The sequence below is a fragment of the Gadus morhua genome, chromosome 5, assembly GCF_902167405.1.
Source record: "Gadus morhua chromosome 5, gadMor3.0, whole genome shotgun sequence".
Taxonomy (NCBI): Eukaryota; Metazoa; Chordata; class Actinopteri; order Gadiformes; family Gadidae; genus Gadus; species Gadus morhua.
In genome coordinates this window covers 23,946,274-23,958,990 of record NC_044052.1, presented here as the reverse complement: position 1 = coordinate 23,958,990, position 12,717 = coordinate 23,946,274, and the positions used below count along the sequence as shown (strand labels likewise).

The 12,717-nt window shown below is 42.3% G+C and overlaps 1 protein-coding gene across 1 annotated transcript; it reads right to left on the bottom strand.

The window, feature by feature from the left end:
* nkx2.9 (NK2 transcription factor related, locus 9 (Drosophila)) lies at positions 1–1,539 on the bottom strand. The gene is made up of 2 exons (XM_030357113.1): positions 998–1,539; positions 1–883 (listed from the first exon to the last, which is right to left on the bottom strand). The coding sequence occupies exons 1-2, from the start codon at positions 1,140–1,142 to the stop codon at positions 300–302; spliced, it is 729 nt and encodes a 242-aa protein (XP_030212973.1). The 5' UTR covers positions 1,143–1,539; the 3' UTR covers positions 1–299.
* Positions 1,540–12,717: the final 11,178 nt, after the last annotated feature.

The following is a 12,717-nucleotide window of genomic DNA, read 5'->3' as shown; positions in this document are numbered from 1 at the left end:
ACATATCTACGGCCTATTGTCCATTTAACATTAGTATACAAATATGGAATTCAACGACAACAACGAATGAACAAAAAAATATATAGGGCCAAATAGTGAACCCAGATGAGAAAATATCAACATTATGGTTTCAAAATAGCCACAGTCATTTGTAACAAAATAAAATGTGCAAAATGTTTTTCTTCTATTGAAAATCTACAAATGTTTAAGTGGCTGTAAATGTCTCAAAAGCAGACGCTCAGATGCAGTTGCATTTGATGCAGTTCTAAATGAGCTTTTTCGGCCGCACGAGGCCTTCATTACTTAAAGGCACTGAAGTGAACTGAATTGTTCCAAAGGTCTCTCCACACGAACGCATGTCTGGATGCGGCTGGGCTGGCAAAGTGCTGGTATCTGGGCGCGAGGGCGACCGTGGACGCGTGCTGGAAGGACGGGTAGGACGCCATGGAGAAGGAGGGTGCGTGAGAGGCACCGGGCGCCATGCAACCGTCCCGATCCGCGTCAAATAAGGAGCTCTGATAAGGCTTTCCGTCCCGAACCAGAATCGGCACGACGACTCTGCGCAGCATTTGAGATTGGGCCATTTCCTGCGAGGCCTCGGCGCGTCCTCTCTTCATCTTGTAGCGGTGGTTCTGGAACCAGATCTTCACCTGCGTCGGCGACAGGCCGAGCAGGTGCGCTAGATGCTCGCGCTCCGGGGCCGACAGGTACCGCTGCTGGCGGAACCGTCGCTCGAGCTCGAAGGTCTGGGCCTTGGAGAAGAGCACGCGGCGCTTCTTCTTCTTACTGTTGGCGGATGAGTTCTGGTCGGACTCTGAGTCCGCGGCGGAGTCTTCGGGTTTGGTGGAATCGGGGGACGCCTCAAGGCCGCCTTCGTCCGAAGCTGATAACAAACAAATGCACATTAAAAGGTTAGTCTTTAAATAGATTTAAAAACGCACGTTGGATCATGAGACAATCATCACATCAGAAAAAACACAGCGCAGCGAGTACTTACACATATAAGGACTCCCGCCGTAGTCCATCCAGGAGGAATAGTGCGAGCTGGGGCGCGAGAGGACTGGAGCCGCCTCGGACTCATGCTCGGGAAGATCCAGAATGCTCCGGACGGAAAAACTCAATTTTGTTGGCACGTTGGCCATTGCGTCAGGAAGAATTGAAAACGTGTGCGTAAAACCTTTCCCAAATTCAGAAATATTCTTCTCAAAGAACTGGAAACAACCGTGGGAGTAAACACTACTTGCGGATCTTCTCCACTTGAGAATTTGGAGTTTGCGCGTCGAACGGTCGCTGTCACAACACCCTAACGCAGAGTGGCGATGTGTGCGCGGAGGCTCAGTGTTTATATAAACAGCACTTCAGGAGGCAAACACGGGGTCGCTTCTCTCCTCAGGGGGGGTACGGTAAGCACCTGAAAAGCTCGAGTGCTGTCACCCAATGGCGGTAGGTGTGGCGGCCCCGGGGATAACAAGCAGCAGCTCCTCAACAATGACCGAAGGAAACACTCGTCATCATTACAGATTCGTCTCGTATCGTCAAACTGGGGGGAAGAGATAATGGTAATTGTTGCGGGTGAATCACGTCTTGGGTGGCAAGTGACAACGAGGCCCATCCCATATACACCCCCCCCCCCCCACCCCCCCCTCCCAACCACCACCTCCCTGCACTCCATCCACAGAGAAAAAAAACCGTGTCTAATATTTGCATGCAAAGTGAGCAATTAGCGAGCCATGTCTCGAGTTGGTTTAGCTAATACATTTATGACCCTGGGTTATTGTAAAGGCGTATTAATAAGACCTGAAGGTTGGAGAATTTCAAGTATGTGGGCCCTCACAGCACGAGGATTTGGCAAGAAATACTTCCAAGATAAAACGTCCCATTTTATTTATGAGCATTTCTAACACATCCAATACGCCTAAATTGAATTATATATATATATATATATATATATATATATATATATATATATATATATATATATATATATATATATATATATATATATATATATATATATATATATATATATGTATATATATATATAGTCATATAGTCATATAGTCATATAGGCCTATTAAATAAAACGTGGATGTTCAACTTGAACATTTTCTTAACTTTCCGACTTTCTGAATGTTCTGGGGTTGCAGAGGTTGGGTTCTTTATCATTACACGTTATTCTCTTCCCCGTAACTTTGTATTTATTTATTCCTCCACACATTTTCTTTATTTGGGGGCCATAAGTCTCCATTAAATGCTGTGTTATAGGTGGGCAGTGAGATATCTGCCTCAGACGTGGCAGGAGAGACCCAGTCCGCGGGAGGAGGAGAGTGGACATGCTTCTCAGTCGTCCTGGGTGGTCGTACATGCCAGCCAGCGGAGGACAACAAAGGGGGAAATGTTGCCCCGCGTCCGAGGCCCGTTGGAAGCATTTGTTCCAGTCAAGATTTTGCATTTGTTCAGTCCCGCAATAATGCCTGATTGACGCCCGGCACAATGCCCTTTAACGCTCCAGGATAAATCCGAGCTTGTTCCTTGTTGTCATGGTTGTGAATGGGGCTGAATGGGATGCGGGCCGCTATCTACTGCTCCACGTCTATACGGCCGCCAAGTCTATAGTCCAAAGCAATATTACATATGGGATTTGGGACGGTTGGGACCCATTAAATTCCTTTTACTTTTTCACGGTTCAACAAAGTCCCAAGCCTGCCCATATGGACGGAATGAAATAGCCTATCCCCTTTACGCACAAACCGAGTCAAAATAGTATAACAATTCCATTAAACTCTTAAGTAATTAGATCGTAAGGGATAGTCTTTCACTCCGATATCATAAACAGATTGTGGTTCGCCGGGACTCGGGGTCAAGAGCGTTAAGTTGTGCGGCCGCGCAGTGTACACAGCGGCGGATTACAGTAGCGGGGCTGAGGAGTGCACCGAACACACTCGAGTCGAGGGCCTAACACTGCAAGGCAAAGAGAAGTCATGTCCGAAGAGCGGGAATCTCTGCCCACATTGATCTGCGAGCCCCTTAATCTATTTAACACCCGTCGGCTCCAGCCCGAGTGGGCCCTCGGAAACACCCAAGAGCTCTCCACCATCAAATATTGACTCTTGTTGTTACACTCTCCCTCTGCAGCCTCCTTTCAGACGCCACTTTCTCTCTCGGCTGCAGCCTCGTCGTGCGACCCGAGGCCGGAGAGCTGTGCTGCGCAATCCGGAAAAATAAAATAAAACTAAGCCCTGAATATATTCAATTTCACCAATATATTAGCCTCTGTAATGACATTAACTTCAGGGCACAAGCACATAGAACGAGAACCACCAGACCATCCGTAGTAATCGAATCAAAACCGTCCGCTCCTACTTCTGCACAATGAACTTTGGGTGAAACCCAAAGTATTCTTTAGTGTTCCCACGTTGTTTGCTAATCAATATTACATCACATAGCGCACAATGTGCGTCACGGCTGCACCTGCCTCTCGGTGCCAGCAACCAGCGTCAATTATATCCATTGTCTCTGGAGGAGAGGAGAGAGAGAGAGAGAGAGAGAGAGAGAGAGAGAGAGAGAGAGAGAGAGAGAGAGAGAGAGAGAGAGAGAGAGAGAGAGAGAGAGAGAGAGAGAGAGAGAGGGAGAGATAGAGAGAGAGAGAGAGAGAGAGAGACAGAGAGAGAGGGAGAGAGAGAGAGAGAGAGAGAGAGAGAGAAATATATCTGTTTATAGGAGATGCTAATTGTCATTTTTATAATATCCTACATTTTACTTTTTATATATTGAGTCCTAGTATAAAATCTGATATGCATACATTTTGTTTTGATCACCTGCTTTGGCAATGTAGGCCTACATTTTTATTTCTCATGCCAATAAAGCTTATTTAACTTGAAATTGACTGAGAGAGAGAGAGAGAGAGAGAGAGAGAGAGAGAGAGAGAGAGAGAGAGAGAGAGAGAGAGAGAGAGAGAGAGAGAGAGAGAGAGAGAGAGAGAGAGAGAGAGAGTCATTGTCCATTCTGTTTTTGAAACGGGATCTTGCGTATCCGTCCTCGAGCTGCGGCCCTTTCAGCAGGCCTACTAAAAGATATCAGTGTTGACATATCAGTTATAGTTAAAGCGGATTGTTTAGCCAACATTTGAGGTTCTACTTTTGTGAGTCATTTATTAACCGTTACGAAAAAGTGACTTTTATACCCAGATGGTCGACAAACACCCTACAGGGCCCCCATTATATTCTACTTGTTGTTTGGCAAGTATTTACATTTTGAATCACAACTTGGTAGCCTCAATACAGAGACGCCGAGGTTTCAAAATGATTGACAAATCAGAATTATGTCAAGCATTATTTTACCCTTGATTAAGTCAAATCATTCTAATAAAACATACAGAGTTGTTATATAGCCTATATTTTAAAAATGGATTTAAAAACTCAAACGAACATATGCGTAGGAGTAATTTACAATGTATTGAATAATATACAGTTAAGTATATTAACTAATAACTGTTTAGTTCTATCTTCATGTGTTGATGCTGTGTATGCACTTTTGTGTTGCAGCTGTAAGATTTTCGATTATTATTTTTCTTCCAAAAACAGCATTTATGTTTACATATCCAATAGCGAACAAATAACTAAGACAGCTTAATGGACCATTTTTCCTAGATAAATGCATAGCTCGGGGTCCAAATCTTACTCTAAACATAGATGTTTGTAGATTTCAATGCATACATCACCCACCAGCTGGTGGCTACATTCTATTAGCACTGGTCAACTAGAATTGTTTATAGGACCGTTGGTTATGATGCTACTTTGTTAAAGCCGTTATATGCGTTGACCATGAATGGGAGCTTGCCCTAGAATCGGACAAGAAAGTAGGCCTTTATATTTTAATCTGGAAAGTAATGTTCTCTGAAGCTCCTTATGGGACATATAATTTTATCCGCTTCCAATATGTGAGTTTGCTCAAGCGAAAATGTATTTGTAATTATCGGGAAAAAGCAAAACGCACATCACGAAACTAAATCAAATCATTTCAGTTGAATTGCACCCGCTTGGACAGGCGTAACACTCTGCTGCCCCCATGAGGGTGTGGTGGGAATAGCATTTAGTATTTGAATTTACACCAGCTTGTGAAGAACTGTTAATTCAGAAAGGTTGGCTCAGTGCCTATTGATCTATCTACTAAAGCAGAAACAGAGATAGGCTAGAAGACTCCATCGGCGCTCAAATAAAAGTTAGAGACAATAAACTAAAACAATAAAATGAATCGTAATTCATATAAAAAACATTGCGGTGCAGTGCGAAATAAGCAACTATAAATTCAACCCGGGCAGTTGCCAAAAGAGGCTCGCACCAAAGTGTTAAACTAAAACCAGGCTTGGATATGAGGGGACATATCATAGTCAGCTCATAAAGTGGGCCGACCGAAAAGTACTTTTCTCCCCGCTCGGTCTGGCCCGAAAGAGGGACAGCGACCTTTCATCATGCCTCGCAGAAGTCTCTTCTTATATACAGTCCTGCAACCCTAAACTGATGTACAATCTGGAGTAGGCTGTTATTATATTATTTTTCGCCAAACCAAAACCGTCAGATTCGTCAGTGCATTTCTATCACCCAGGAGCAACGTGTATGTCATCTCATCCCAATGGTCAACCATCGGTTTAGTCCCATTGATAAATATTGAAGGTATATGCAGTACACAAATGCATCAGAATGTATCAGCATAAGGAGAAAATACCAAAAACCAAGATTACAATCCTACTACCATAATAGCAGGCCTGTCGCACCAGCTACTCAAGTTACTCAAGTGCGCATGTGCCAAGCGCGAACGCATATATACACGGAAACGCACACACATGCGCACACACACACACACACACACACACACACACACACACACACACACACACACACACACACACACACACACACACACACACACACACACACACACACACACACACACACACACACACACACACAAGCATGCGCACACACTTGAATGCATATAGCCTATCCTACACTTTCCATTGAACAATTACCCCTGTTTATTACAACTAGGGGTTGAGAGCGCGCAGTGCGTGCGCAAAAACTCTAGTTTGTATAAAAGAGGCAGAAACCAATGTTTATCATATATATCACAGCTTTTAAAAATGTATCTTAACAATTACAATGTAGTGGTAGGCCTACTAACTGGGCTACTATAAGCCTATGATTCTTGGATATAAGTTATAACATAACGCAAGCTTTTAAACAGTTGGCTAACAATGTTAATGAATGAACATCATTGATTCATATACAATCAGCATGTTGTTCAGAGCATCTTTCAGCATATTTTTGTTTCTGAAATAAACCTGGGATTAAAAAATGGGGATACAATTGTAGGCCTACTACTACTACTACTTATAAGCAATGTTACAAAATTACAAAAAGCCGCAACTAGTATTCAGGAAGAACAAATTAAATATGTAGCTCACCGTTTGTTGTATCGCTATTGTCCACAAGATGGCGCCAGTGCATCATGGAAGAATAATGCAGCCGCTTGGTCAATAGAGGCTCTGACTTTAGTGTTATTTGGTCCTGTCGCACATACAAGGAACGTGAAAACAGGATCCATTTAAGTAGCGCACAGAGCAAGGTTCACGCATTTTCTAATGGATTATGGGAATTACATATATCCGGCCAAAATACATTTCGTTGACAAGCACAGTTCAAACATCTTTTATAGTCCATTCCACCGAGTCTCGGTGTGTCTTTAAAATTCCACCCATTTAGACGTGGGCCATATTCAAGCTTCTGTCTGTAAAACACCGACCGCAATGAAGGGCCTTACTACCTTGTGCCTTGTGTCGACGCTGCAGATGATTGACCGCGACCGCCGCCCCTGCGGTGCGGTGTCCGTACAGCAACGAGGGCTCAGGTGAACGTTAACGTTCCACTACGGTTTTGGAGGAGGGGGCTACACTAGGCCTATGGTTGATGTGATTAGACCCATAGGCGAAGAGCATGGGCCTCTTCGATTCAGTGTCGTGGTTATAAGATCAGTAATTGTTTATTGTGGAAGTGGTTTTGTTTTGTGTTACATTTGGCCGGGTCCGAGCTTAATGGGTCGGTGTGGTCATATATCAGCTAAGCATCACTGCCGGTTCAGACCGTAGGCTATTTACCGGTTTACACATCTGAGTAAATCACAGCCTGTCCCACCGAGAAGAGAAACGGGAGGCCTGCAGTTGAAATGGGGCCCAGTGCTGTCACCTTGATTGAAATACTTCGCTTAAGCAATGCAAAGGATTGACACAGTATGGGCATGTCTCGAGCCAGTTCTGCATTGTATTCCTATACTTTTTTTCCTCGGCGAGTCGAAACATTGGCGTGACAAAAAAATGAGTAGGATGCATGTTGGTTTGGCTCCTCCTACGTTCATCAGAATCAATAAGCAAACTAAATCATGGATCAACTCAAAGGCAAAACAGAGCTAAACATGTAGGCCTATTGTTAATAAGCTCCTAACTATTTTCAATATTATTCATATCAAGTTATAATTAAGATGCCATCCACAGCAGATAGACATATACTCCCTCAAACCTCCATAAATGCAATTATTCAGTTGACTGATTGGAAGAAGATCAACTAACTCAATGCTGCAATCTTTATTTACATTTTTATCGTTTGCTTCTCGTGGGCTTGTACCAAGCAGTGTGTGCATGAACAAGGACGCATAAACCAACTGGATGTCATCTAAAGGCCTTAAAGTACCACCAGGCTTTGATGTGTGCAGGCCTATGTGTTTAATTACATTAGCCGGCCCGCTACGTCCAATAAAACCGAGATGGAATGTAGGCCTAATGATATCATATTCTACGTAGAGCCTTGCTGGAATGTGCAGAGGTCATTTTCAGTCCCTTGTGTTTGTAAATATATGTGGTCATTCAATAGTGGAAGAGTCAGTCCGTTGCCCACATCACGACAACCCAAACCTTTAGTGCGGTCTTCTCCTCTCTGTCTCTCAGGCCACAACACCGATGACGGAGATTGCACTTTTGATGCATGTCACTGCAGGGTCGCTGTCTGACTGGACAGAGACTGCTCCAAATTAGAGCGGAACGCAATATTTAATCCTAATGGAGCCCAGGTGCCAGACGAACACATGTCAGAGTGATGGATGCTAAAATGTGTCGTAAATATTGTGACTTTTTGTCCCCTACCCACGAGAACCCGAGCCCCGGGCTCTGAAACACGACTACATACGTCGTTAACCTGCGTTCGTCCTCATTAAGGCCCCACTAAAGTTACTGGGCCGCTCAACCTCGGAGAAGTGCTAAACTATAAAAAGGAATTTAATGGTGTCACTGCTCCTCTCACAATATAGCTCAAAGTCATCAATTCTGGTTCTAAGGGGGCTCGGGGCGTAGCATCGAGGGCACATCTAGGGAATACAGAATCCTCCTCTCGTTTCAGGGTTAAGACCATCAGGGGGTTCGAACCGCCACACTGCGATACACTAAAACAAAAGGCTCCGTGAAGGCCAGTCGTTTAGCGGAGGAGTCACATGTTAGAAGCCCTTCGGTAGACCGACATGGAGCTGGCCGAACCCCTTGGCAGGGGTCCCGCTGCCTGACCTCCCGCGGTCGGTCAGGCCGTGTGATGGTGTGGGGGACGAGGGAGAGACGAGGAGACCACAGAGGGAGTCAGCGCGGCTGGGTTACCGACGGTTAAAATGTCTGTTATATGTTAAGGACGATTGATGCAACGCGGTGGATAATATCGATTTGTCGAACACATTTTTTCTCAGATGGGTCTGATTATTCTTCATTATAACCCTTTTACAAAACCAAAACAAATTGAGTGCTGTGAATTTACTCAAGGATTTTCCTGCAATATGTGTTGGCCTAGCTGGATGATGATAATAATAATATTTATTATTATTATTATTATTATTATTATTATTATTATTATTATTATTATTATTATTATTATTATTATTATTATTATATCAGCACCGATGATTGAACAGGGCCTACTAAATGGGCCATATGGAATAAACAAATGTACGCTGTCCGATGGAAATATCGGCAATTATGTCACTTTATGATATAACATTAAATTGCCTATTTCCTTTCGCTGAAAATTACTTTTTGTCACGTTGACGAATGTAGTTGACCTATCTCCTCAGTTTCCGCCATGGACTCAGTCGATGAGGGGAACCACCAAAGACATAGTGATGCAACACTTTGTCTACAAGGGTATACCGCTTGATCTTATACGCCAATAGTCTAATGGTCAAGCCTTTTAAGTGAGGCTAATTACATTACCCGAAATCTGAAACGTAGCCTGTATGTAAATATGCACGATTTCCCACCATAAACATAGCCTTTGGTAATGGATGACTCAAGTCCACTAATCACCAATAATCAAATTTTACATTATTATCAACAAAGACCCAATCAGGCCTTCTATTTAGGCCTACATTAAGTTATAGGCCTACCAAGATAATCACCAGGGTTAATACGACTGATTAAAAAATATATAGTTCAAAGTTGCTCTGCCATAGGCCTACGATGTCGCATGAATCCTGGTTCAAACTCGATGTCTAAGCACCTATTGTCATCGTGGATTTGGATCCGATTCGTTTGATTACCGAAACAACCTCAAAGGCAATAAACAGCATTTGGGTGGTTGGTTAGTATGAACAAGTTGGATTTAGATTAGGCTAATTGTAGCCTGACCTTCTTTGTAGATTCGCCATTATTCTCAATAGTTTTCATCAAATTGCCATTTCTACTGATAGAAAAAGGCTGTATTGATGATCGAATGCATCTGAGAAATAAGTAGGCATTGCTCTAAATTCAATAGTAATAAAAATAATACTTAATACAATTATACTATATAGCCTACTACTAATACTAAAACGAATGATAATGTGATACCTACTCATAAATAAAATACTTAATTATAATATTAAAAACAATACGCTACTCTGGAGGGACCGCAGAATATGGGCCTTTACAATGTTGGACACGAAGTGCGATTTATTCAATATAAATATTTACATAAATTAACAAATAAGACAATGAAAATTCATGCTATTTTAAATATCCCACGATATTCCCACGAAATATTTCTGGCTGATGACACCAAGATCAGATAATTGATAAATATTTGTTGAACATCTTGAATAAATTAGATCCGTTTTATGTTAGATATGGGGTAGGGACAACCCCATATCGTACATCAAACGGATCTACATTAGGCGTCATTTTCATAACGTATGGCGAGCCAGCGGTGTGACCTTGTATCGTGGTCCTGAGTTGGCCTCGGGGATGTTTTATTAGACCGCCTCAGCCTATGGAGCCTATTATTTACTGTCCGTCCCCGTGCGTTCCTCCCGGACGCGTGCAGCTGCAGTTGGCTCAGCCTTTCCACCATGTCACTCATCGTCTGTTCTGGGGAACCTCCATTAGCAGTGCAGCATGTCTTGACATAGCTCCTGGTTAATTGAGATGTAGAAGAATCGGGTTGGCTTGGCATTTAAATGCACTTGAATGTTGACATATTGCCCAACGCACTAATCCGCTTATGGCTTCTGTCGGCTGGTGCCATCTCTAAATAGGTTGGTATTAGAGCCGAGGAAACTATTTATTATTTTATTTTTTCTTTCTTCGTGATCTTCACAAAAGAACGTTGAGGTTTAAAGTAATGAGACTAGGCTATTACACAGCTATCCATCATTAAATTACACTATTTCTTTATTGTTTCAATTATTTTACACATGGTGGTTTAATCCTATAGGCTACATATGATAATATATGTTTTAGGCCCGTCTATATATTTATCATTAAATAATATATCATTTATAAATACCACACTGTGACACTGTTATTATTATTTCTAATATATACATATATATTATATGTTGATATATAGGCCTAAAGGCCATTACAGAGCACTTAGCAAACAAATGGAATGGCGAAAAGAGAGCACACTTTAAGTCAAGTTCAGGGGCGAGACTAATGCCGTTAGATTAAGTAACGTGCGTTTCCGTTGTTGTACGTCAATCGTCACAACATCGACGACTCCCAAGTGGCACTGTGAGCAATTCATTCGACACGGACATTTTTAGTCAGTGAACTATGCAGGCTTTTGCATGACAAGCATATCGTCTTTGGCGGCCATGCGTGCAGACTTTCGTCATTCGGACATGAACCGATGGTCATGAGCGGAATGTCTCAGATAGGCTAATACAGGCTATTACTATCGTAATCATAATTTATAATAATAAAATAATGAATTGAATGTGTTTCTGTATGACATAAAGGTCTCCAAATGGACAACAGTATAGGCTACATGTTATACCGGCATACTGAACATGTTTGAACACAAAAAACAAAATGTGCAGCAATGTGTGGCATTAATTAGCAGGGGCTTATTGTCTATATTTTCGTATTTAAATTAAATTATAGTCAAATACTGAATAAGTAAATAATACCTTTAGTAATATTGTATGTTTAACACACGCCAAATGGCGATTTAATCTAGAAAACGTACAGGGCATAGGCCTACATAAAGACTGTGCGTGATGGGTCGGTGAGATAGCGCGCGCTGTAGGTTGTTCACATGTGCGCGTCCCATACCGCCGAGCGCTCAACGACCAGCTGTCAACAAAAAGGACACATTTAACCGAAATGCTCTGAACTGAATGGATTTAAATGTTTTTGGGTCGAGAGGATCTTGAGGTTTTTGAAGGGGTCTCTGAACCTAAAAATGACCTTTTGTTGTTATCACAGCCCCCGGAAGCAACCGCAATAGAAGCAAATTGAGCAGGTTTCCCTAATGGTAAACATTATCTTCGACGCATTAGTGGCATGGGAACAACGGGCCGAGGGACTCACCTCCCAGATCTATAGGAACACCCGGAGAGCCGTGGACTGATATTCTGAGAAAAATCCCAATGTTTACTGTTGCTTCTGAGGGCAGCTTTGATGCCGTCCATACACTTTCCATTGGCCTTAACGATGAGTTATTTCGGCGGAACTTGCTTGGTACGTGACTGGAAGTATAGGCTTACGTGATCTATTATTTGGGAAAGTTTTAGGCCTAAAGGTTATAAGGTCCCCTTGGTTGTATGAAAATCACTACAAGACCATATATTGAGGAAGCAACGAATGAAGAGATGGATTTCATTGTTATTTGACGTTAAAAAAAACGGGTACAAGAACCAATTGATGGGTGTGCACAAACAGCTAGAACACGTTTGGTCGAGCTGCATCAATGATATCCATTGCGCTATGGTGGCATTTGGATTGTCCAGTGAAATGTGTTCATTGCAAATCATCCTGCCATGGTTAGTGTCCTAAAGCCGACAAGGGAAGAAACGGTAAGAGAAAAAAAGTTAACAAGATGTAACAACTTTTAAATGGAAATATTGTCTGTGCGTAATGTATTAGGCCCAATGTATTTCTGTAACTAATAAGGATGTTATTTTTTTTATTTATAGGAAGATGTAGGCATACCTGCGAGATATTCGCTGCAGGATAACATGTTAACATTTATTTTAAAGCCAGCCACTCTGGTAGTGTAGTTGTAGGCCTATGCATGTGTTATTAGACATTCATTCGTGTGACTGATAGATTATCCAAAGTATAAATGTATTTTAATAAAAATGCTATTCATGCCCTATTCATGACCTAGACAAAGTCCATTCAATTGACTAAAAACAAAAAGGAGCGTTAGA